The sequence below is a fragment of the Gigantopelta aegis genome, chromosome 8, assembly GCF_016097555.1.
Source record: "Gigantopelta aegis isolate Gae_Host chromosome 8, Gae_host_genome, whole genome shotgun sequence".
Classification (NCBI taxonomy): Eukaryota; Metazoa; Mollusca; class Gastropoda; order Neomphalida; family Peltospiridae; genus Gigantopelta; species Gigantopelta aegis.
The window spans coordinates 3,020,664-3,043,595 of NC_054706.1; the positions used below are offsets into that span (position 1 = coordinate 3,020,664).

The 22,932-nt window shown below is 36.7% G+C and overlaps 1 protein-coding gene across 2 annotated transcripts in view; it reads left to right on the forward strand.

Moving 5' to 3' along the window:
• Positions 1–221: 221 nt before the first annotated feature.
• Positions 222–22,932, forward strand: part of LOC121378936 (ubiquitin conjugation factor E4 A-like) — a 33,214-nt gene continuing 10,503 nt past the window's right edge. Inside the window, exons 1-11 of one of the 2 annotated variants that reach the window (XM_041507329.1) lie at positions 241–291; positions 472–646; positions 3,088–3,229; positions 7,481–7,594; positions 11,944–12,047; positions 12,989–13,153; positions 13,690–13,840; positions 17,450–17,658; positions 19,921–20,106; positions 20,528–20,645; positions 21,465–21,680. In XM_041507329.1, coding sequence (XP_041363263.1) covers positions 3,112–3,229; positions 7,481–7,594; positions 11,944–12,047; positions 12,989–13,153; positions 13,690–13,840; positions 17,450–17,658; positions 19,921–20,106; positions 20,528–20,645; positions 21,465–21,680 — 1,381 coding nt within the window. In that variant the 5' untranslated portion in view covers positions 241–291; positions 472–646; positions 3,088–3,111. Of the gene's footprint in view, positions 292–471; positions 647–3,087; positions 3,230–7,480; positions 7,595–11,943; positions 12,048–12,988; positions 13,154–13,689; positions 13,841–17,449; positions 17,659–19,920; positions 20,107–20,527; positions 20,646–21,464; positions 21,681–22,932 lie in introns of both variants that reach the window. The other variant, XM_041507330.1, reaches the window with a different exon arrangement.

Consider the following 22,932-nt stretch of genomic DNA (forward strand, 5'->3'; position numbering starts at 1 on the left):
AGTAGATAACCAGTGTACAAGCGTATGGATACTAAATATTTATAATGTTTAATAATACTTATGTAACCTTATTCACTTGATGCTCTCGCATTTTATCAGTACATCTTTAGACATCTTTTTGTATTTAGAATGATTGTTACATTGCGATACATAAAATTATAAACATAATTTAAGAATTATTTTGTTTACGGCAATGATATCCTGTATTGAGTTGTTAGGCTCTCATTTCGGTAGTCGTGTGTTTATTAATTTAATATTTCGAGGGATTTTTTTTTTAGTTTTACAATATTGGTAATGTATTTTATTTTGAAAATGCTAAATAGTATAAACACAGCTAAAAGTATGGAGTGTATTACTGGAAAATTTACGATTGATAATTTGATTTTGAGTGTAATCATTAATATTTGTAAATATTAATTATATTTTGACCTTTTTTTATCCATTTAATTTTAATTTTTAATATTTATATAGATACAACATAGACCTAGAAAGACTTATCTTTGATAAGACTGACTTAACTTTGTGGTATACGCAAGTATTGATCCACCGACCTCAGTTGTGTGTGGTTGAAGCATCGGACATCATGCTTGTAGGTACACAGCCTGGTACTGGCTCCCACCCAGAGCAAGTTTTAATGACTCAGTGGGTAGGTGTAAGACCACTACACTGACCTGTCTCTCACTAACCACTAACCCACTTTCACAGACAGCCCAGATAACTGAGGTGTGTGCCCAGGACAGCGTGCTAGAAATTTAATGGGATATAAGCACAAAAATAAGTTGAAATACATGTATAAAAAGGGCAACCCTACAATGCAGAATAAAAGGATTTGTACTGGGGGTGTAACGAATTACACATGGTTGTGAATACGATACATATCACGAATATGAGGTGACGAATATGAATATGTATTCAAGTCCATGAGAACAAAAGTGAAAAGGTTTTGCAAAAAGGAAGAACAGTATTTTTATTTTATTTTTAAAGTAAAAACTGATTAATCATGGGTGTGTATTGTCTAGTCCAGAATCACGTTCTTTTTAAGGAACACTAATACTAGTGCACAGGGTACCCACGGAACGGAAAACAGGGAAAATGGTTTTAAAAAATTCCCTGCAGGGAAAATTCAGGGAATTTGAAATTTTGGTCTGATTCAGGGAAAATACAGGGAATTTTATTTGGGTGTAATGGAATCTGGAAAAATATCAGTGAATTTTGTTGAGTCCTATATTGTATATACATGGATATGTATACCACATCAGGTACAAATGTAATAAACCTAAGATAGTGGTGTTTTGGATTCCTTTGTCTTTTTCATGATGGTATTGAATGATAGCTACTGGTGATTTCTAGTGTATGTTTCAAAAACTATCATAGATTTATTTTTATTGAGAAATCATCTGGTCACTATATCAAATTGTTTCACCAAGGAAAATGCCGTGTTTATATGATCTACGTATAGCACCCAAAACACTAGAAGTCAAAATGGAAATAAGCGACCATTGCTCCAGAGCTTATTCTATGTATATCAGAAATGTTGAGTCATTAAATTTGGTTATGCCATACTAATGTATCATTAACAGTGACATAGTGTAGTCTTAGATCTGCTTTTCTGACATTTCTGCTATACATAATAATCTTCAATGTGAACACTTATCTTTGTGATAATTAAATCTAAAACAAAAAACCTGGAAGAAAATATTTTTAATGAAAGTTGTGCACATATTTGGAAAAATACATTCTTATCCAAAGCCTTTATTATAAATTTATAAGGCAAGATAAGTCTCCACAGCTATTAATGAGTTGAAATGTACACACACACATACTTATACATATATATATATATATATATATATATATATATATATATATATATATATATATATATATATATATATATATATATATATATATATTGTCACAATATGTTGATTATGGTATTTGGAGGTGAAGGCACGGCTATTGGGGTTGGCAGGAGGCCGTTGTATACAATAAAGACTCATGGATATCAGACAGGGAAACATCTTTTACAACAGGGAAAATACAGGGAATTTTAATTTGAAAATTCTGTGGGTACCCTGAGTGCAGCTCTGTGCTGTTACCACATCCCCAGCAGTGCCGAATGTGTGCTTGCTTGACACACTTGTTACTGTGATGCATAAAAGCTGTCGCACACAAGCGTTAAAAATGGGAAAAGGGATGAACACAGTAAAAACAAACTGTGCAACTACCCTGTGTTGCGGCTGTGCTGTATTTTTTAATGCTGCGATGCATTTTCAGAAATCAAACATGTCTGATATTGAACGGATGAATGCATCCATCTAGAGACTAATCCGATTAAAAATGCACTGTGTGCGCCAATCTGGCTCTGCATTGCGTTGAGATTTCTAGATTTATAAATCTATCGTCTGTCAAGGCCTTTTAAAATGGCGCCATCCACAGACACCACAAGGATACAATGCAGTATTTCCATTTAACCCAGTCGAGTCCTGTGCCTTAAATATTGTTAGTTCATCTTGATTACTTTTATTTTAATTTTATTTTGCTTTATTCAGCTATTTAAATGCTTACATATTGAAGTTAAACTTAAATTGCATACACAAACAAAATATGCTTGCCAGTGACTCAAGTTAGGAACTAATTCATAAGGCTGGACATCATACAGCTTTTTTTAGGAGAAGAAAAATCAAGCCTTCCAGGTTACCTGTCCAATACGTTGATTGAAAAAGGATTGGTGTATGCACTTGATCTAATACAAAACGGGTCCGACATTACCAAAACAGTCAAATCAGTATATATTGGATTTTAGTTAGTGTGAATTAGAAACATAAATTGTACAGTTAGCATTAGGTACATGTATTCTTTTATTTGGTTCAGCTAGTGACAGATACAAATGCAACTATGATACAGTTCGCTGTTCAGTGTACCAAATAATCGAGTATATTGTCACACCCCTAATTTGTACTCTTAAAAACACAGCTTTGGAAACTTGTCCTTTTTTCAAGAATAGCTGTATGTTCAACCATTCTGTGTTTGAACCATTGAGATTCTACTGTCTATTTAAAATCAAGTCTTTTGTTTTGTTTGCAGATGTTGCTTGGTAAATGATTAGAAATGGGAGACAAACGTATAGAGGAAAATCCATTTGCTGCTCTTTTTCCAAGTCTTAGCCAAGCTCAGCAATTTGTAGGGACTCAAAAGCAGCTCAGTAATGATTCACCCAGTAACCAAGGTAATTTGCATTATGGTAATTAACTAATGGGATATTCTGGTAACCTGGGTAACTGATTGCAGTAATAACCAAGGCAGCTGAGTGTTGGGTAACCAACGTAACCTTTGTTTTTGTAATCAGATTAATGCATATTAATGTATTAGCCAGTGTTGTTGCATCCAAAGCAAAGGAACTGGATCCATATTCACAAAAAGGTGTAAATTTACGTCTACGACTAGCACTTATGTCTGCCATAGATTTACGTTTACGTGCAAGAAGCACCGTATTCTCAAAGACGGTCGTAAATGTAATCGTAACTTAGTTGGACGTAAATCTACAATTTAACACACTCATCGGAGAAATTAAAAAAACCCAAACATTAGAAATGATGGCTACCAGGTAAATAACAAATGTGCAAAATGCAATTTCATTTATTGTCTGCTAACAATAACATTGCGAATGGTGAACCATGGCATTTTGGTATTGGTGAGGATCTGCATTTTGGTACAAACTTGAGGACATTTCTTAAAAAGGAAAAGATAACTCAGGGGAAATTGGCCGAGTCAAAAACATTCGTTCGATCACCAACAAAAATATGTTCAATCCGTGGGCGTTTGCCATCGCAAACTGCTTTAATTATATGAAATGCTGACAGTTTCCATAAATAATTGTAACAGGGTCCAAGTATTAATAACAACAACACGTCTCGTTGGAAAACCTTTTTTTCTTTACTCTCGTGGGAGAATCAATGTGTCAATGACAAACACCCTGCAAGATTAAACATAAACGGTATATAATAACAATTTGTTATAAGTTGATTATACAAATATTTTCCAAATCCTCAATTCATCATCAAAACATAAAATCATAAATCATAAAAATATTACAATTAAATAGTTAACTGCATCTGTTACATATTTGCCGGTTCACACCTATAAACAATAAAATACTATTTCAAGGGGAGATAACCACTAAAGTAAATGGTTAGCATGAAATAAATATATTACCCTAATTAGATGTAAATAAATTACAAGTGAATATGTTGTGAGAAAATAAATACTTTACTCTATTAAATATTACAATTACAATATAATGACATTAAATATTAATACGGTATTTAATTCATGTTTGACAATAAATCATCACTATTCCATACCCTGTATGTGGTACACGGGCGCACGACAATGATTTCACAAGTGAGTTGCCACTACTGTCAAAACCTGGGGAATAATAAAATATAACTAAATACCTAATATGAGTTATTAAGCATTACCTCATTACAAACAAAGCATAAAACATTCACACCGCATACACCCATTGATATAAATATAACTAAATACCTAATATGAGTTATTAAGCATTACCTCATTACAAACAAAGCATAAAACATTCACACCGCATACACCCATTGATTAAAATATAACTAAATACCTAATATGAGTTATTAAGCTAACCTCATTACAAACAAAGCATAATATGAGTTAAATATAACTAAGCATTACCTCATTACAGACAAAACATAAAATATTCACACCGCATACACCCATTGATATAAATATAACTAAATACCTAATATGAGTTATTAAGCATTACCTCATTACAGACAAACAAAACATAAAACATTCACACCGCATACACCCATTGGTATACAGTAATAAATATTATTAGAAATATTAAATGGATAAATGCCTAAAATACAAACCTAAGCTTAAAATACAACCTTTAAGCTAAATAATTAATATTATATATTGTTAAGATTACTTTTAGAAACTATTTAAACATTTAACAATTAGTTATAGTTACTCACAAAACTTCACACAATAATAATTAAATTATCAAAATAATTTAAACACCATTTACCTGTAATGATTAATTTCTACATAACTATATTATATTATATTTGTTGTTTTAATAATGTTTAACTAAAACTATTAAACTAATTTGTACCTGTAAATGTAATCTGTCCTGTCAAAATCTGACAAATACCTAAAACATAATATTAAAAATAGCAAACTATATACACTTAATATTACTAAACTATCACCTGCCACATACTAGTAAATAATGGCGATCGTGCTTGATTTATTATATGTACACGACTTGCATGCAGCATCAGTTGTAACCGGAGGCACTCTTATATTTACATCCAACTTTACACGTAACTTATTTTTTCGTTGTTTCGTGAATAGCTCTCCAGTCGTAAATTTACGTTTACGTGTAAAACTAGGCTTACGGTGTGTTGTGAATATGGGTCCTGAGTTTTTGTAATCATGTGAACTAGTTGCTGAAATCCAAGGATAACATCCCTGTTATGGACAGAACTCTCTGGCGGAGTCAGAGGCTGTGCCCACAACAGGCGTGCTTGAACAGTTTTCTGATGGAAGCATGGCACAAATTACCCACCCACACCCATAAGGATAACTGTGTCCTCTGGTAAATGTGGCCAAGAAGTTATGGTATTCAAACCAAGGTTATAATTAATCATACAGCATAAACTTGTGGAAATGATCTATGCAAATGATTAGTAAGTTTTCCTCTTATATATTTTGTTTTGAAGGTTATTATCATTCTCAATCACACTATATGGTATACCCCATATCAGTAAAAAAATAAAGTATTTTTAGTCATTAATTTCAGTTTTATTTTTAAGTGCACTTTGTAAAAACATTGGTCAAGATATAAATAAAACTGCAAAAGTGAAGAATGCAATCTGCTCATGATGTTTGATTTTTGTTTTCCTTTTTCTTCTTATACTACATCTATACGTGACCAGCCTCAGTTGTGTAGTGGTCAAGCCATCTGACTTAATGGTGGTAGGCACTGGGTTCACATCCCGGTATAGGCTCCCACCCATAGTGAGTTTAAATACTAACAAGTAACCACTAACTCACTGTCCAGGACAGTTAGCCTAGCTAGTTGAAGTGTGTGCCCAGGACAGCATGCTTTAACCATAATTTGATAGAAGCACAGTACTAATAAATAAAACTGAAATGAATATATCCTACCTACAAACAAAATAGTTCTCCAACAATTTTTTTTATTAAATTTAGACTTTACTAGGATAAATTAATCAAGAAGATATATACATGTGTGTACTATTAAAATCCTTGAGGTGGTGACATTCTTCACTATGAGTGTGTATTGCGTTTTTCTATACATACTGATCAATGTTTGTAAAAATTGAGCCTAAAAATTGAAAATCTTTGTTGTTTTCAAAATACTTTTCCTTTCTTTTAATGTCAAACCAAATTGAAATTAACAAGGCTCGAATTTGGCAGGCGGCAATTGCCGCTCAAAGCGCACAAAATGCTTTCCAAAAAACCGTTTCACAAGCAGGTTTTGGTTTCTAAAATTTGTTTCCGGTATATCCCAGAATTCGCGTTTGTCGCTCGTTTTCCGCATTTCAAATGAAGAACTTAAAATATTTAAAACATTGCTATATTTGTATCGGCATCGTAGATGCGGCCATGTTACATTGGTGCCCACACCAATAATGGCAGAATTATCTACCAACAACATTCTCGAAACTCATTCGGATCACATCGGCCGATTACGGTTTTTCAAATCCGAGTTCAGTGACAGCGAGTAATGCAAACGTCCTGAGCTATTTGGACTGGTTCTAGGACTGGTCATTCGGTTTAACATGTAGCGTAAGAACTAGTCTAGCCAACGTTAGGAAACAACTACTGGTTGAACTTACGCTTATTTATCGATGGAATCAGTCAAGAAGTTCCGAATGTCGCGACTTTCAAAAACGACTACAATTTTAGAGACTACCATCGACCAAGCTACTTTAGAACTTATTACAATCATGGCTGCGGTGGACAAAAAAGCTACTGTCGAGAAATGGGCAAGTACACACGCAAACTGGTTAGAATTTGAATGCGACGAAAAAGGTTCTGTGACGATTATTTCATAATAATAATAAACATATAAACCAGGTACATAATTTGTTTGGACTCTTTATTTTGTATAGATTTAATAAAATAAGTGTAAAATAACAGCAATACCTATGCTCTAGAACTGCTTCTCAAATTCAAACATTTGCCTCCCAATTAAAATTAGAAAAGCAAAGATTGCCTCCCAATCAAAAAAATGAATTTCGAGCCTTGATTAATTTTTGTTGGTACAAGATACATGTATTATTTATCACTTGATTAAATAATCAATTACATATATATGGGGGTTTTTGGTCACAAGACTGATCTTTTTTACTGTCAGGTTAACAGACACTAAAGTGTATTTATGCAGCAAACATTTATATTATTGCAGTTTTATCAACTTCCTCTGAAAAGAAAACCGACAAAGAATCAAAAGATGTACTCAGACAAACGTTTGAAGTGAGCCGCCTTGTGGAGAAGGTTTTCTTAATCACTCTAGACAAAGGTATTACGATGTTTAGAACTCCCAAGTTTATTCTCTATTTTAGTTTAGGAGTTAGAACACCCGTCTGGAGTTCACTTGGTCACTGGACCCAGTAGGTTACTTTTTGGATAATCAAGACTCATTCTAACTTCATTCTTTCAATGTTCATTAAAGAAACGACCAACATGGTTTTTAAAATGTGATTTTTATGTTTCAGGAAAGTGGACCAGTTACAGATCTAGATTACAGTTTTCTTATATCAAAGGATGTAGTTTATCCTGTCCTGTCTTTGGAAAAAGAATACATATAAATATATCTTGCTGCTCATCCATAATAGTAGCCCATGTGATAGCAGGTTTCTTCTCTATTGAAATCACATTTATTTAAAATTTAAAAAATATGTAGCAATCTCTAGAACTGGCATAGTAAATCACAACACAATACTGAACAAAATGTTCCTTGATGTTTGACACCTACCCCCCACTGATTAAATACATGGTTCACTGATGATTTGATTTGTGTTGATGTTAGACACCTGCCCCCCCCCACTGATTGAATACATGGTTCACTGTTGATTTGATTTGTGTTGATGTTAGACACCTGCCCCCCACTGATTAAATACATGGTTCACTGTTGATTTGATTTGTGTTGATGTTCGACACCTGCCCCCCACTGATTAAATACATGGTTCACTGTTGATTTGATTTGTGTTGATGTTAGACACCTGCCCCCCACTGATTGAATACATGGTTCACTGATGATTTGATTTGTGTTGATGTTAGACACCTGCCCCCCACTGATTAAATACATGGTTCACTGATGATTTGATTTGTACTGATTAAATACATGGTTCACTGTTGATTTGATTTGTGTTGATGTTAGACACCTTCCCCCCACTGATTAAATACATGGTTCACTGATGATTTGATTTGTGTTGATGTGAGACACCTTCCCCCCACTGATTAAATACATGGTTCACTGATGATTTGATTTGTGTTAATGTTAGACACCTTCCCCACCACTGATTGAATACATGGTTCACTGATGATTTGATTACTGATTAAATACATGGGGTTCATTGATGATTCGATTTGTGTTGATGTTAGACACCTTCCCCCCACTGATTAAATACATGGTTCACTGATGATTGATTACTGATGGGGTTCATTGTTGATTCGATTTGTGTTCATGTTAGACACCTGCCCCCCACTGATTAAATACATGGTTCACTGATGATTTGATTTGTGTTGATGTTAGACACCTCCCCCCCCCCCCACTGATTGAATATGTGGGGTTCACTGATGATTTGATTTGTGTTGATGTTAGACACCTCCCCCCCCCCCCCCCCACTGATTAAATACATGGGGTTCACTGATGATTTGATTTGTGTTGATGTTAGACACCTGCCCTCCCCCCACTGATTGAATACATGGTTCACTGTTGATTTGATTTGTGTTGATGTTAGACACCTGCCCCCCACTGATTAAATACATGGTTCACTGATGATTTGATTTGTGTTGATGTTAGACACCTGCCCCCCACTGATTAAATACATGGTTCACTGATGATTTGATTTGTACTGATTAAATACATGGTTCACTGTTGATTTGATTTGTGTTGATGTTAGACACCTTCCCCCCACTGATTAAATACATGGTTCACTGATGATTTGATTTGTGTTGATGTGAGACACCTTCCCCCCACTGATTAAATACATGGTTCACTGATGATTTGATTTGTGTTAATGTTAGACACCTTCCCCACCACTGATTGAATACATGGTTCACTGATGATTTGATTACTGATTAAATACATGGGGTTCATTGATGATTCGATTTGTGTTGATGTTAGACACCTTCCCCCCACTGATTAAATACATGGTTCACTGATGATTTGATTACTGATTAAATACATGGGGTTCATTGTTGATTCGATTTGTGTTCATGTTAGACACCTGCCCCCCACTGATTAAATACATGGTTCACTGATGATTTGATTTGTGTTGATGTTAGACACCTGCCCCCTCCCCCCCCCCACTGATTAAATACATGGTTCACTGATGATTTGATTTGTTGATGTTAGACACCTGTTGATTGAATACATGGTTCACTGTTGATTTGATTTGTGTTGATGTTAGACACCTGCCCCCCACTGATTAAATACATGGTTCACTGATGATTTGATTTGTGTTGATGTTAGACACCTGCCCCCCACTGATTAAATACATGGTTCACTGATGATTTGATTTGTACTGATTAAATACATGGTTCACTGTTGATTTGATTTGTGTTGATGTTAGTTCCCCCCACTGATTAAATACATGACTGATGATTTGATTTGTGTTGATGTGAGACCCTTCCCCCACTGATTAAATACATGGTTCACTGATGATTTGATTTGTGTTAATGTTAGATGATTGAATACATGGTTCACACATGGGGTTCTTGATGATTCGATTTGTGTTGATGTTAGACACCTTCCCCCACTGATTAAATGGTTCACTGATGATTTGTGTCACTGCCCCCCACTGATTTGATGATGATTTGTTTGTGTTGATGTTAGACACCTTCCCCCACTGATTAAATACATGGTTCACTGATGATTTGATTTGTGTTGATGTGAGACACCTTCCCCACCACTGATTGAATACATGGTTCACTGATGATTTGATTACTGATTAAATACATGGGGTTCATTGTTGATTCGATTTGTGTTCATGTTAGACACCTGCCCCCCACTGATTAAATACATGGTTCACTGATGATTTGATTTGTGTTGATGTTAGACACCTCCCCCCCCCCCCCACTGATTGAATATGTGGGGTTCACTGATGATTTGATTTGTGTTGATGTTAGACACCTCCCCCCCCCCCCCCCACTGATTAAATACATGGGGTTCACTGATGATTTGATTTGTGTTGATGTTAGACACCTTCCCCCCTGATTAAATACATGGTTCACTGATGATTTGATTTGTGTTGATGTTAGACACCTTCCCCTCACTGATTAAATACATGGTTCACTGATTATGTTAGACACCTGCCCCCCACTGATTAAATACATGGTTCATTGATGATTCGATTTGTGTTGATGTTAGACACCTTCCCCTCACTGATTAAATACATGGTTCACTGATGATTTGATTTGTGTTGATGTTAGACACCTGCCCCCCACTGATTAAATACATGGTTCATTGATGATTCGATTTGTGTTGATGTTAGACACCTTCCCCTCACTGATTAAATACATGGTTCACTGATGATTTGATTTGTGTTGATGTTAGACACCTCCCCCCCCCACTGATTAAATACATGGGGTTCACTGATGATTTGATTTGTGTTGATGTTAGACACCTGCCCCCCCCCCCCCCCATGATTAAATACATGGTTCACTGATGATTTGATTTGTGTTGATGTAGACACCTTCCCCTCACTGATTAAATACATGGTTCACTGATGATTTGATTTGTGTTGATGTTAGACACCTGCCCCCCACTGATTAAATACATGGTTCACTGATCATTTGGTGTTGATGTTAGACATCTGATCCCATGATTAAATGGGGTTCATTGATGATTCGATTTGTGTTGATGTTAGACACCTGCCCCCCCACTGATTAAATACATGGTTCACTGATCATTTGATTTGTGTTGATGTTAGACACCTGCCCCCCACTGATTAAATACATGGTTCACTGATGATTTGATTTGTGTTGATGTTAGACACCTTCCCCTCACTGATTAAATACATGGTTCACTGATCATTTGATTTGTGTTAATGTTTGACACCTGCCCCCCCCCCCCCCCCCACTGATTAAATACATGGTTCACTGATGATTTGATTTGTGTTGATGTTAGACACCTTCCCCCCATTGATTAAATACACGGTTCACTGATCATTTGATTTGTGTTGATGTTAGACACCTGCCCCCCACTGATTAAATACATGGGGTTCATTGATGATTCGATTTGTGTTGATGTTAGACACCTGCCCCCCCCCCCCCCCCCACTGATTAAATACACAGTTCACTGATCATTTGATTTGTGTTGATGTTAGAAACCTGCCCCCCCCCCCCCACTGATTAAATACATGGTTCACTGATGATTTGTGTTGATGTTAGACACCTTCCCCCCACTGATTAAATACATGGTTCACTGATCATTTGATTTGTGTTGATGTTGGACACCTGCCCACCCCCCACCCCCCCCCCCCCCCCCCACCCCCACTGATTAAATACATGGTTCACTGATGATTTGAGTTGATGTTAGACACCTGTATCCCCCCTCACCCCCCCCCCCCCCCCCACTGATTAAATACATGGTTCACTGATGATTTGATTTGTGTTGATGCTAACACAAAGGTGATGTTTCAGACTGCCAGGCTGACCCAGACCGACCGTCGCACTGTGTGTACCTCAAAGAACTCTCGGAGGCACTCGATTCACAGACATGGATCGATATTGACTGCTTGGGACAGGTGAGCTGCACACAGTTTTATAATGAATATTTGCACACACAAATCGAGTTAGAAATAAATTTAAATTAAATAAGCTCTTTCTTGATTTAAATTTTTTTAAATTTTGTTAATTAATATTAAACATGCTCTTTCTTGGTTGTTTTTGGTGGGTTTTTTGCAGATTTATGCAATAATATGTTACCACTTTCCACTTCAGTTTGTATTACCATGTGTTAGGCATCTAATGGTTATTGTTTATAATAGTTTGTGGGGGTTGTGGTGGGGTTAAATAATCCTTCCTTTCTAGGTTGTTTTTGTTTTGAGGTCAGATATAGTCCCATGGTAAATCATATGTTTGAGAAGCAATTTGTTGTGGAGTTGATTGTCCTCGTTTTTTCTATCCAGATCCAACTAGTGGCGTGTAACTTATGATGTAACTGGGATATAACAAAACATTTGGTATGTGTTGTTCTATCTTTTGAAAAGTGTATTTCAAAGATCCCTCCTCATTATTGATCAGTGGCAGATTTCTTCTTTACCATGTAGACTAAATGTGGAAATAGTCATACATACTGAACTGCACTGAAAACAGCACCCTAACCCTTGCATTCAAATTTTTATTTATTTTTCGCCTACCAAACTACATCAAATTATACAAACTCCGTTAAATGTATTATTATTTCTTCTCATACCCTTATTACAACGACACATCTGATGGGTGTATTTTTACTGAAGTTCAGTGTATTAAAACACCAAGTAGCTGTAGTTTTATAAACTGTGCTGAGATGTCGTTGGACTCTAACCTTCCTTTCCTCTGTGTGTGTGTGCAGGCCGTGTTTGAGCGTCTGATGCTGGAGAACCCGCATGAGTTCAGTGTATTAAAACACCAAGTTGCTGTAGTTTTATAAACTGTGCTGAGATGTCGTTGGACTCTAACCTTCCTTTCCTCTGTGTGTGTGCAGGCCGTGTTTGAGCGTCTGATGCTGGAGAACCCGTGTGAGTTCATCAACACCGCGCAGACCACCGGCGCGGACGTCACGAGTACCAACCAGGCAGCCGAGCCCAAGGCTTTACACTACCTCTTCTACAGCTTCCGCAGATGGCTCGACGTTACTATGCAGTGTGATGTATGCATATCGCTTTCTGGGGTTTATGGAGCGGTTGGGTTTTTAAAAAAAAAATCTGTTTTGTTATTTCTTTTATTATATTATCCTGATGTGCTAAAAAGAATTTCTTTTGAAGTATGTTTATTTTTTATGATCTTGTTAGAATAATATGTGTTATGGCACTGTCCATACATGAATATTTCTTGATGGATGAATATATTTATAGTGTCTAACATGCAACTATATGGTTTGTAAACAGTCTTGTCTGTCTGCTTGATGAAAAATCCCTAGACTTGAGTCGGCATGAAGGTTATGTGCTAATGCAAACAAAATTCCCATAAGTTTTGTAAGATATAGACATATGTTTTTAATTGTTGTTATATAAGAGACTAATTTCCTGGTTATTAAAATTACTATTAACTATTAACTAGACAATCACATTTTAGTCATACGTGTACTATGATTTTGCCGTTATTAGTATCTGTGATGTGAGGATTTTAGATGAGACTTGTGGTATTTAGCTCCATGTTGCTGTACGTTGTGTTCTGTGATTTCAGGACACAAGTCTTGCGTCGGTTCTGACGATGTGTAAGGACGTAATACTCACTAATGCGAGGACGTGTTTCCAACAGTCTGAGCTGTTTCCCTCTCAGAACATTCACCAGCAGTTCATGGAGATTTACCACAACGAGTGTCAGTTCAGTACAGGTAGATGACTTGTCCATTTTTATACCTGTAATCTCACACTGTACTGATTTACCACAACGAGTGTCAGTTCAGTACAGGTAGATGACTTGATAGTTTTTATACCTGTAATCTCATACTGTACTGATTTACCACAATGAGTGTCAGTTCAGTACAGGTAGATGACGTGTCAGTTTTTATACCTGTAATCTCACACTGTACTGATTTACCACAATGAGTGTCAGTTCAGTACAGGTAGATGACTTGATAGTTTTTATACCTGTAATCTCACACTGTACTGATTTACCACAACTAGTGTCAGTTCAGTACAGGTAGATGGCTTGTCAGGTTTTTTTACCTGTAATCTCACACTGTACTGATTTACCACAACTAGTGTCAGTTCAGTACAGGTAGATGGCTTGTCAGGTTTTTTTACCTGTAATCTCTCACACATTTACCATAATGAGTGTCAGTTCAGTACAGGTAAGCGAGTAACCAAAAGTTTATCCACTAAAAGTTAAGGCACGTCACAAGTGTTGGTTGTATCGATCGGGACAGAAAGTACAGGTAGTTGACTTGTCCGTTTTTATATCTGTGATCTCAAACTACTGCAGTTTCACCTCTGTAAAATAAGTCTGTACCAATATCTAAATTAGATAGAAGTAGTTGTCTTTCTCATGGTGGTCATCCAGAGCCTGTGCTTATAAAACGTTTGAGCTAAACTCAAATCTTTAAAGGAAACATGTCACGTGACCTATATTTGGCACCAACCATGTACAATTAATTATAAATTGAATCACCTAAAAAATAAAAAAATAAAAATTAAATTACTTAAAATATCTCCATAAAAAAAACCCCAGATACGAGCTCTTAGCGGGAATTGCTGATTTTTAATGAGCAGGGCAATCACGAGGTCCGTGACGTCAGAGACGCGTCGCTTGATCTGAAGCCTTACACTTAAAAGCATTAGTCCGTACCACTCATAAAGAATCTAAGACTTGCACAGCTTACCAAAACAATGAGTGTTCGTTCGCAAAACGTTTTGCCGTATCAATTTGAGCTGTTAGTAAATGAAGAAAGACACACATTTACTTACAACAGTGATACTGAAGAAAAAACGGATAGTGAGTCGGAGGGTGGAGAAACCGATGGTGCCAGACCAGACCGGTCGACCAATTTACAGCCCGGAGCCCGAAAGTAACCCTGAGACAAAACCAAAACTCGGATGTTAATGCCGAGGTGTATACTGTTCATATTTAGCATAACGATACACCTTGATATGATGTATTTAAATATGTAAAAAATATCGCATTTTTCATGTTCGGGCTGTACATAATGAAATCTGTATGCACAGTGTAAACAAACACTCTAATTTACAAGGCGCTTCACTTTCATTAACCTGACTTGTAAAACAACATAAATGACTTGAGAGTATAATCAACTTTTTAACTAAATATATTTCAATTTGCATCAATAGAACGAAATGGGGTTATAGTAGCCTATTTTTCTCTCTTTGAAAAAAAGCAGCATATTATTAGGCATATTGGTAGGGTGCGTTAGAGTAAAAACAACCACTCACGATACCCATGTGATAATTTTCTTTTCTTTGGTATCACGTAATTGGTCAGTTTTTTAATTTTAGATGGGAAAGTCTACTTAATCAAAGGTTTTACAGCATTATTTACAGTAATGAAGCAGGAAGGCTGATAATGTCCATTAACATTGTACTATAGTCGCGACAGGTTACGCCACAATACCCTGTGATCTTAAAAAACTGGCAAGTATTTTGTACGTATGTCTAGACAGTGGTAATCACTTACCTGGTCGATACCCTGCAACACACACCTGCCAATCAGGAATCACATGTGCAGGCCACGGAAAGAAAGGACCAATTAACTAAAACAACACTCCGATTCTCAAGTCAGCCCATGGATGAAACATAATAGTTATTTCGACACCGACAGTAGTGGTTTATTTTGTATTGAACTTCGTGTTACTTTGGGGCTTCGGGCGATGAGGAATGTTTTTGTGACGTACTCCGCCTTTTTTTAAACATATTTAAATACATCGTACTGAGATGTATCCTCATGCCAAATCCTATGTTTGTATATGCCATATTTAATTAATTATTGACGTTTCCTTCTTTGGACGGTGAATACAGATTTTGTTATGTAGGCCTAACATGAAAAATCTCTTCTTTTAAAAATCGACATTTTTGTTTTAACAGATATAAATACTTTGTGCTGAGGTGTATCTTTGTGCCAAATATGTACAATGTACACCTCGGCATTCGCAACCGAGTACTGTTTTTGTCTCTGGGTAACATTCGGGCTCCGGGCTGTAAATTCTAAAATAGGCTGACATCAAAGTACTATGCGGTGTTGGTGTCCAATCTTTTGTTTTGCGATAAAATACATGCGTCTTTCTTCGAATACAATCCTCAAAGGCCGCGCAGTACGGCACTGCTGGACTGAAAAGATCGTAAGGCCCTTACTCCATATATAAACAGTTAACAACAATGGAAGAGTACAGCGGCTCTGACGTCACTTCCCTTTTTTTCCGAACGCTCATGAATAAATATGCATAAATCGTACTTTGATACTGATTGGCGTAATTTCTTCATTTTAAGTTAACTACGCGTAGTTTGTATATTATTTTTATATCATTTTGCTTTTAAAATGAGCTATAATATGGTCTCGTGACATGTTTCCTTTAAATATGCAATTTAAATATACATGTGTTACCATGTCTTAAGACATTAGTGGAGATTTGAGTCTTAGACTTTAAACGTTTTATAAGCAAGGTGCTTGGTCACTGTTTCCATTCTATCCTTTGTCTCTCATTGTGTGTGTGTGTCTGTCTGTGTGTCTGTCTGTCTCTCTCTCTCTCTCTCTCTCTCTCTCTCTCTCTCTCTCTCTCTCTCTCTCTCTCTCTCTCTCTCTCTCTCTCTCTCTCTCTCTCTTAGCGAGAGGGGGGCTAGACTGATGAGCGAAGTTTGTTGACAACTCTTAATCTGTACAGGTGTGTGTGCAGACATTTTAGCGAGAGTGGGGGCTAGACTGATGAGCAAAGTTTATAGGGGGGTCGAGTCATACTTGCCCGAAAAATATATCGAAAAAAAGAGAAGAAAATTTACTTGAGCAGATGTGCCAGCACTTATTTAAAACAAGTGTCATATTGTGTTGCCGTTTAGAATAAAATTATTTGACTTTGATTGTACTAGAAAATAATTATGGGACGTATAATCCTAATAAAATCAATCCACAAATGCTTGTCAGAGGCTCAGAATCCTCAGTATGTTGTGTAACTTGTTGTTAGACCTGACAGATGCTGCTTGTCAGAGGCTCAGAAACCTCAATATGTTGTGTCACTTGTTGTTAGACCTGACAGATGCTGCTTGTCAGAGGCTCAGAAACCTCAATATGTTGTGTCACTTGTTGTTAGACCTAACTGATGCTGCTTGTCAGAGGCTCAGAAACCTCAATATGTTGTGTTACTTGTTGTTAGACCTAACTGATGCTGCTTGTCAGAGGCTCAGAAACCTCAATATGTTGTGTTACTTGTTGTTAGACCTGACGGATGCTGCTTGTCAGAGGCTCAGAAACCTCAGTATGTTGTGTTACTTGTTGTTAGACCTGACGGATGCTGCTGACCAGTTTTTCACAGACGTCAGTAACGAGATTCACCGGAACCGCGAGGACGGCTCTCTGATGGATGTCTTCAAACCGGTCCTTGACCACCTCAAGAAACGCTTTACTGACGATCTGTCGCTAATGCACACCGACACGCTCAAGTGCATCAACCTGGTCATGTTCTTCAGCAAGACCGAGGGTCTGGCCCAGGTTGGTTATTAATGTAAAATATAGTTTTCAGGTCGTGAATTTTAGGGATTTTCAGGTTACAGCAAAGTGCCTCAAGGTTGTGTACATATTGGTGAACATGCTCCAAATAAACTTTGACAAAAATTCATATTTGTTGTGTCTATACCATATGATAAAAATATTAAATGTAATGTTTCATCTAAGATATTTTGTCATAGCACTTGTTAGAATTAAACACTAAGGGATGTATATGTAAAAAGATGATTATCATATGGGGTTTTTATGTGTGTAAGTCTTAAATATAGACAAACAAATGCATTTATTATAAAGGGACCAATAACTTGTATATTCAGCACTATAAAGTTAATACACGCTTGATGCACAGTCAGTTTGTGATCAATCCCCGTCTGTGAGCCCAATGGGGTATTTCTTTCTTTGTGATCGATCCCCGTCTGTGAGCCCAGTGGGGTATTTCTTTCTTTGTGATCGATCCCCGTCTGTGAGCCCAGTGGGGTATTTCTTTGTTTGTGATCAATCCCCGCCTGTGAGCCCAATGGGGTATTTCTTTGTTTGTGATCCATCCCCATCTGTGAGCCCAATGGGGTATTTCTTTCTTTGTGATCGATCTCCGTCTGTGAGCCCAATGGGGTATTTCTTTCTTTGTGATCGGTCTGTGATGGGGTATTTCTTTCTTTGTGATCAATCCCCGTCTGTGAGCCGAGTGGGGTATTTCTTTCTTTGTGATCAATCCCCGTCTGTGAGCCGAGTGGGGTATTTCTTTCTTTGTGATCGATCCCCGTCTGTGAGCCCAGTGGGGTATTTCTTTCTTTGTGATCAATCCCCGTCTGTGAGCCGAGTGGGGTATTTCTTTCTTTGTGATCAATCCCCGTCTGTGAGCCGAGTCTTTCTTTGTGATCGATCCCCGTCTGTGAGCCCAATGGGGTATTTCTTTCTTTGTGATGTGTGAGCCCAATCGATCCCCCGTCTGTGAGCCGAGTGGGGTATTTCTTTCTTTGTGATCATGGGGTGGGGTATTTCTTTCTTTGTGATCGATCCCCGTCTGTGAGCCCAATGGGGTATTTCTTTGTTTGTGATCGATCCCCGTCTGTGAGCCCAATGGGGTATTTCTTTCTTTGTGATCAATCCCCGTCTGTGAGCCGAGTGGGGTATTTCTTTCTTTGTGATCGATCCCCGTCTGTGAGCCCAATGGGGTATTTCTTTGTTTGTGATCGATTCCCATCTGTGAGCCCAATGGGGTATTTCTTTGTTTGTGATCGATCCCCGTCTGTGAGCCCAATGGGGTATTTCTTTCTTTGTGATCAATCCCCGTCTGTGAGCCCAATGGGGTATTTCTTTGTTTGTGATCAATCCCCGTCTGTGAGCCCAGTGGGGTATTTCTTTGTTTGTGATCAATCCCCGTCTGTGAGCCCAATGGGGTATTTCTTTCTGTGTGATCGATCTGTATCAATGAGACGTCAGTTAATGAAGTGTTGAAATTCACGATAATAACTGAAGTGTTGATCGGACCAGCAAAGATTGAGCTGCATGAATGGGATTCACTGGATGTGATGCTAACATTTTGTACATAGGACGGTTAAAAAGAGAAGCTCTTTCATGACAGATACCTGCTGCAATTTCATTTTGCTTTCGTACACAATAGGTCCAAATATAACAGCCTATCTTATTGCAATTTCAATTCATGGCCATATTTCGTAATGGTACACTTTTAAATTGCACTATTTTATACAAACACTGTTAGGTACATTACTAATCTCAGAACAAAACATTTTTAACAATAATTTTGCATTTAATGTTTTCTGATGTTCGGAAAAAGAATGCTCCGTTCATGCACTTATATTGCAGGAAGCTGTAAAGTGACATCATTCGAATACCGATGTCATTCAAGTTAAAAAAAACTACAGACATGTAAATATTTTGTAAATACCTATTTAATGATACTCAAATGACCTGTTTATTACATATTTCTTTTAATTTCAAGAGTAAACACAACCTTGTACATCAATGAGAGCCAAAACAAGTAAATGCTAAATTAGGTAGACTATCATTAAATAGATATTTACAAAATATTTACATGTCAGTTTAATATGAAAGAAATAATTGACAAAAATCATTTTTATTCTATTTCCGACAGCACTATAGTTATATATTGAGTAACTGTTAAGACATGAGTAATATGTACAATGGTGTGCAATAAAGATTATAACACAATCCTTTGTGATAGTTTGCAGTAACTCAGTTTCGTGTGATGTTTTGCGTCTACAGGCATTCATGACATACAACTCTCCATTGATTACATCAAATGGGCGGGCGTTTGAGAACACACTGATCGGTAGTATATTGTCTCTGAGCTGCATTCCTAAAAGTGAGACGGGTCCGTACAATTTCTTCAACAACCCGTCGTCGTACACGAGACAGGAGCACGACATCACCGAGTCTAATCTGTGGCAGGTTCGTAACACAGAACACATCACGCTGGCCAAATACAGTGTAATGAAAATACACAAAACTGCTCTTTGTTTACTCAATCTGTTTGTAAGTGATAAAATGTCTGTTTGAATTGAGATATAAATATTTGTAATTGATCCAGATGCTCTTTGAATTGAGATAAAAATACAACCTGTAAGTGATCAAATTTCTGTTTTATTTTAGATATAAATACAATGTTTGTAAGTGATTTAGATTATGTTTTAACTAAGATATAAATACAATTTGTTTGTAATTGATATAGATGCTGTTTAAATTGAGATGTAAATTCAATCTGTTTGTAATTGATATAGATGCTGTTTAAATTGAGATGTAAGTTCAATCTGTTTGTAATTAATACAGATGCGTGGAGATGTTACATGTGTGTTGATTGTTTATTCTTCAGCCTCTGTGTTTGATTGGTGAGCGCATTCATCAGCTGTTGATGTCGATCATCAGGATCAGTCCGGATCTCCGACATCAGGTCTTGTCGTGGCTCGGCACGTGTATACACGCCAACTTCGGTCAGTTTACATACAAAGCAAAGTAAAACAGAGAGATCTTAACACAGTGAAAACTCTCAAAACCGGACCATCTAAAAACCAGATGTCCCTGAACAAAAAGAATGTTTTTTGTAATCCATTTTTAAATCTTTGTACGAAAGAGAATTTCTCTAAATTGGATACTCCTTAAAACTGGACTTTTTACTTGGTCGTTCCAGCCAATGCTCCACAACTGGTGTAACAAAGGCTGTGGTATGTACTATCCTGTCTGTGGGATGGTGCATATAAAAGATTCCTTGCTGTTAATTGAAAAGAGTAGCCTATGAAGTGGCGACAGCGGGTTTTATCTCTCAATATCTGTGTTGTCCGTAACCATATGTCTGATGCCATATAACCGTAAATAGAATGTGTTGAGCACGTCGTTAAATAAAACATTTCCTTTTACTTGGTCTCAGGGATGTTGGATTTTGAGGCATTTCACTGTACAGGCATTGCCTGCTTTGATATAATATTAAATGTTATTTTTTAAAAAGGAATGTTTGTTTTACAACACTTCACGTTATTTAATTGGAAGGCTGTTTGGTGTCTAATATTTGTTTGTTTTAACACCTGGTCTAGAGTGAGAGAGGAAACCTGCCACCACCACATATGTCTTTTATATGCACTTTCCCATAGACAGGACAGTGCATACCATGGCCATTGATGTAGCACTGATTCTTAGTCAAACAGTGCTTGACTAGGAACTTGTATCATTTCTCATATCCACACTATAATTGGAATTAACATGACCTGCAACATGTTGTTTTTTAATTCAGCATCAAAGGTAAAATCTTTTTTCAGGTCGTACGAAGATTTGGTCGAATCAGCTTCCCCAGCTGTTTAACCAGATGTACTGTTCCGAAGGCTTCAGTCTCAATCTGTGTAACGTCATGCTTCGGCTGTGTCAGCCATTTTCCGAACCTCTCTCCCCCAAACTCCTCAAGATTCAGCCGAGCTACACCACAGCAGTAGCAGCCAGTGACGCCGATGCTAAAAACAGAGGGCTACATTCACAAGGTATGACTGGGATCAGGAAATGAATGTTTAACAACACCTGGACATTTTTAAATTAGAGCTTAAGTATGACTGGGTTCAGGAAATGAATGTTTAACAACGCCTGGACATTTTTAAATTACAGCTTAAGTATGACTGGGATCAGGAAATGAATGTTTAACAACACCTGGACATTTTTAAATTACAGCTTAAGTATGACTGGGATCAGGAAATGAATGTTTAACAACGCCTGGACATTTTTAAATTAGAGCTTAACTATGACTGGGATCAGGAAATGAATGTTTAACAACGCCTGGACATTTTTAAATTACAGCTTAAGTATGACTGGGATCAGGAAATGAATGTTTAACAACACCTGGACATTTTTAAATTAGAGCTTATGTATGACTGGGATCAGGAAATGAATGTTTAACAACACCTGGACATTTTTAAATTAGAGCTTAAGTATGACTGGGTTCAGGAAATGAATGTTTAACAACGCCTGGACATTTTTAAATTACAGCTTAAGTATGACTGGGATCAGGAAATGAATGTTTAACAACACCTGGACATTTTTAAATTACAGCTTAAATATGACTGGGATCAGGAAATGAATGTTTAACAACGCCTGGACATTTTTAAATTAGAGCTTAACTATGACTGGGATCAGGAAATGAATGTTTAACAACGCCTGGACATTTTTAAATTACAGCTTACGTATGACTGGGATCAGGAAATGAATGTTTAACAACACCTGGACATTTTTAAATTAGAGCTTATGTATGACTGGGATCAGGAAATGAATGTTTAACAACACCTGGACATTTTTAAATTACAGCTTAAGTATGACTGGGATCAGGAAATGAATGTTTAACAACACCTGGACATTTTTAAATTACAGCTTAAGTATGACTGGGATCAGGAAATGAATGTTTAACAACACCTGGACATTTTTAAATTACAGCTTAAGTATGACTTTGGTGCTAAAACTATACTTTATGACATGACAAATGTAAATAAATTTATTACTGTATTATTATTTAATGTTTTTTCTGGAAGTAATACAAATAATTTTAAATGGTTATAAGAAAAGAAACATTTAGATATTGTTTTTACAAATTGTGGAGAAAAGTGTTATATTGTAGCCCTTGTAATTCACATCATCATGCGATGGCAATTTAATACAGATAATAATAATTAATAGGTTATTACCAGACTGAGAGTGTGTTTTGGTATCATCAATATCATATATTGGAAACAAAAATTGTATTATGCA